The 3,772-nt window shown below is 40.2% G+C and overlaps 1 protein-coding gene across 1 annotated transcript in view; it reads left to right on the forward strand.

Annotated features, from left to right (window-relative positions):
• Positions 1-3,044, forward strand: part of LOC104942327 (survival motor neuron protein 1-like) — an 18,259-nt gene extending 15,215 nt beyond the window's left edge. The window contains exons 2-5 of the mRNA XM_010767531.1: positions 901-1,109; positions 2,124-2,198; positions 2,406-2,513; positions 2,794-3,044. Coding sequence (XP_010765833.1) covers positions 901-1,109; positions 2,124-2,198; positions 2,406-2,513; positions 2,794-2,850 — 449 coding nt within the window. The 3' untranslated portion in view covers positions 2,851-3,044. The remainder of the gene's footprint in view (positions 1-900; positions 1,110-2,123; positions 2,199-2,405; positions 2,514-2,793) is intronic.
• Positions 3,045-3,772: the final 728 nt, after the last annotated feature.

Consider the following 3,772-nt stretch of genomic DNA (forward strand, 5'->3'; position numbering starts at 1 on the left):
CTTAGTTTTGGTTTCAAATTACACAACATCATGTATGTGTTGCTTCTTTGGGGCTTGTTTTCATAGACCTGGTTGCTTATTTCTCTCAAATCTGGCAACAGAGTGGGCGGGGCGCAGTGTCTAATTGTAGCAGTAAGCTAACGAGTACTGATAAGCTTTATTTTGTTTTGATCCAATGCTACACAACTGAACTGATCCAATGCTGCTGTGAAAGAAAGAAGCTATATCCATGTTGGATAGAATATCCAATTTAAATAAAAAAATAACCTTAAGGGACAACTTGAATGCTTTTTTCTTTTTCTCTTAATGCATTGCATAAAGATCGGATCGGGAAAAATCGGTATCGGCAAATTGTCAAAATCAAATATGAATCGGATCGGGAGCAAAAAAAGGTGATCGGGACATCCCTAATTGACGGAATAGATCGGTTAATGTCAATTACTGTACTTCATTTTCTATCCAATAAATACTTCTGGAATGCAATGAACATCACATCACATGTCACTTGTTAGACGCTGTTATCCAAAGCGACTTGCATACTCAACCCCCACAGGAGCAATTTGGGCTGAAGTGTCTCAGGGACACAACGACATGCTGACTGCAGTGGGGTTTGAACCTGTGCTCCCCCTCATCCGAACACCTACGGACAACCCACTGCACCACACGCCTCCCTAACATAACACATTGCTATCAATAAAACTGTGGGTTGTCACTATAATGGTTACAATGTCATTAGTAAAGCATCTGATATGGATTGTAAGAAATTGAACAAAAGACACTTTCTTCTTCTGTTTTTGCCTAATTGCTTTGAGGGGTAAAAAAACGAATTCAAATATATTTTAGAAAATCCTCCTATGTGTATAAACTCATAAAAGAAGATGAAAAATCAAGGCTAAAAAAATATTGTCTCTGCTACTCAGGTAAAGGAGACAGAAACGTCAACAGAGGAGAGTGACCGGTCAGCCACACCCAACCAACACAAACCTCAACACAGTAAACCGCAGAAGTCCAAGGGCAACAGACAACCCCCTCCTATGTGGGGTCCTGGTTTCCCTGGGTTACCTCCTGGGTTTCCTCCTGGGCCACCCCCCATGCATGCTTTCAGACAGGTGAGAAGAAAGAAGCCACATAGCACCTGTTTCTGTTCAAAGCTTCATCCTAGTACGATCCCCCCATCTTGACAACGTATCACCACTGTTGTCTAACAAACCAGCAACGCTCCCATTGATGTTATTTTATCTTTGTGTGCTACTCTACACTTGATTGACATTGTATTTATCAGAAAAGATTGTTGCTCTCTCACTTTGCATTGAATAATCTTCACCGCTCAGTCTGACATGAGGAAAGGGGGAAGGACGATCGGCTTCAAAAAACAGGCTTTCGTTTTGTTTTGAAAAACAAGCTTTTTATTCCATGTTATTCAGTGATGTCACAGCGCTTTTCTGAACAGTTTGAATATTTTTCAACTTGAAGCGCTCGGTGTGTCCACACAGAAACAGTGGTGCCCTCAGAAATAAGCCGCTTTCCCTCGAGTCGGCCACATGCAAATACATGTGCTGCTTCCTTATCGGAAACAATTGAAAGAAGTTGCTGGCGCCCACAAAAGGCTTTGTGAAAATGTCCCGGTAACAGACTATTTTCATACACAATGTCGCAGAAAGTTTGAAATGTAAGATTAGAAAATGAAGGCTTAATACATTCTAAGAGTGGGTTAGTTCTGCTGCAAGGAAAATAATATAACAAATTAAATGTAAACAATAAAGTGTTTTACAATGTGAACAATAAAACCAGCATATAAACAACAGCCTCTCAGAGTTGGCATTTATAGCCGGGACGTTGTATTGGGTTGCAATGAATCTAACTGGTGGTTATGCTAATGGCTCTACCCTCTGTATAAACATAACTCTGTATAAAAGCCATAAAAGAAGGAATAGTACACATGTTGTTTTTTCAAAGAATAAATATTAAATCAAAGCTCCCTTGCAGATTGGACATAATGTACAAACATTAGTAAGCCTCAGACTGTAGATATTTCCTTTCAGGTAAAGTTCAGTGAAGAAAGTGTTTAGAGCCATGTTTCTCCCTTTTATCAAAATGACTTTTTGTTTGTTTACCTTCATCAGGGTGGAAGCAGAAGATCCGGTGGTCACGGGCCTGCACCTCCTTCCTGGCCTCCCATGATGCCTTTTGGTCCTCCAGTAAGTTTGCATACACTTTACACACTAAAGAGAAATGCACCAGCTACGGCAGACACTGATTATTTGATGTAAAAACACACACATTTACTCCTTCAGCTGGTAAATTAAGAAACAACTATCAATTCAAATGTAATTGACAGACAACACATATTTTCATCTTCATTATCTCTCTCTCTCTCTCTCTCTCTCTCTCTCTCTCTGCTTCAGATGATCCCCCCGCCTCCTCCCATGAGCCCTGACATGGTGGATGACGAGGCTCTGGGCAGCGTGCTGATCTCCTGGTACATGAGTGGATATCACACTGGATACTACTTGGTATGTGCACCGAAGCTATCTGACTTATGATGGGCTATAAAGGAACATTACAGCCTATATTTACAGCCTCTTGCATTATTTAGCAAAGGGCAGTGGGTGTTTATGCTAATTATTTGGGGGAGTTGTTGGTAGTTACACACATTTTGCTGTTATTCCTTATCTACAATAACCTTTCCCTCCAATGTGACATTTTTTTATTTATTTTTTATGCTGCATAAAAGGTGTGAGACCTTGATTTTTATAAGGTGAGCTATATTAACATCATATTCCTTTTTTACAGGGGTTGAAACAAGGACGCAAAGAAGCTGCCAAGTGGACCAAACTGCACCACAAATGATTCGTCTCCACATCTCATAGTTTCTCAGCCACCCTCCCTTTTGTGCCTAATGTGTATTTTTGTTGTTTCAATTCAATGATTTGAAGGAAGTGTACGTGCTGTGAACACCAGTTCATCGCAGCTCCAGGAGGAGAGTTTTGTATTCTTTGTAAATAGATTAAATAAATAAAGGCTATCTGAGCACAGTTGATAACGCACTCATTGTTCTTTTTTGCACCACGGCATAGAAACACAGTTGCACTAAATTGACAGTACCGGTAAATGTGTGTATGTATGTGTATCTTTGTTCAATGATGGATGTGTCAACACGGTATTTTGCTAATTTAAGCAAACAAGGGAATCTATCCAATTTTGTGTGTGTTATTTGATGTAATGGCATGTAATGTCCAGCAGAAGTCAGACTAGTATAATGTATGCACGTGATAAGAACATGCGTCATGAATACATAATAACTTGCTGTTTAGTCCTGTACAGAATGGCTGACATCCACTCTTTGCCTCTAAGTGCTGTATACACTTGTGTCTCTGGGCATGCTCAGAATTTAATTGCAAGCCAGACTTAAGTCCTGCTTACTGTCCCTCTGGTGCTTTCCACACAGTTAATTCAGAGAATGGTTCCAGTGTATGTGTTGCGTTGGAGCTCCGTTTCCCCTGAGGAGTACCTCATCCACCAACCAATACAGCATCGCATGATCCATCATGTTTTTCACTTTGGATGTGTGCATAATTCAGGCTGATGGTTGCCAAGGTTTCAACTGCTGTTGTGCAAATTTGCAACATCCTTTAAGCTTGAAAACTTTAAATATAGACATAAGGGCTTTAACACGTAAGAGAAAGAACATTGAAGTGTTTTGATACCACTGGAGTGTTTTATGCTTGAGTGGAATGAGAGCACATTGTGAGTTACTGTCTTGATAACTTAG

The sequence above is a fragment of the Notothenia coriiceps genome, unplaced genomic scaffold, assembly GCF_000735185.1.
Source record: "Notothenia coriiceps isolate Sejong01 unplaced genomic scaffold, NC01 NC01_scaffold00004483, whole genome shotgun sequence".
NCBI classification, from domain to species: domain Eukaryota; kingdom Metazoa; phylum Chordata; class Actinopteri; order Perciformes; family Nototheniidae; genus Notothenia; species Notothenia coriiceps.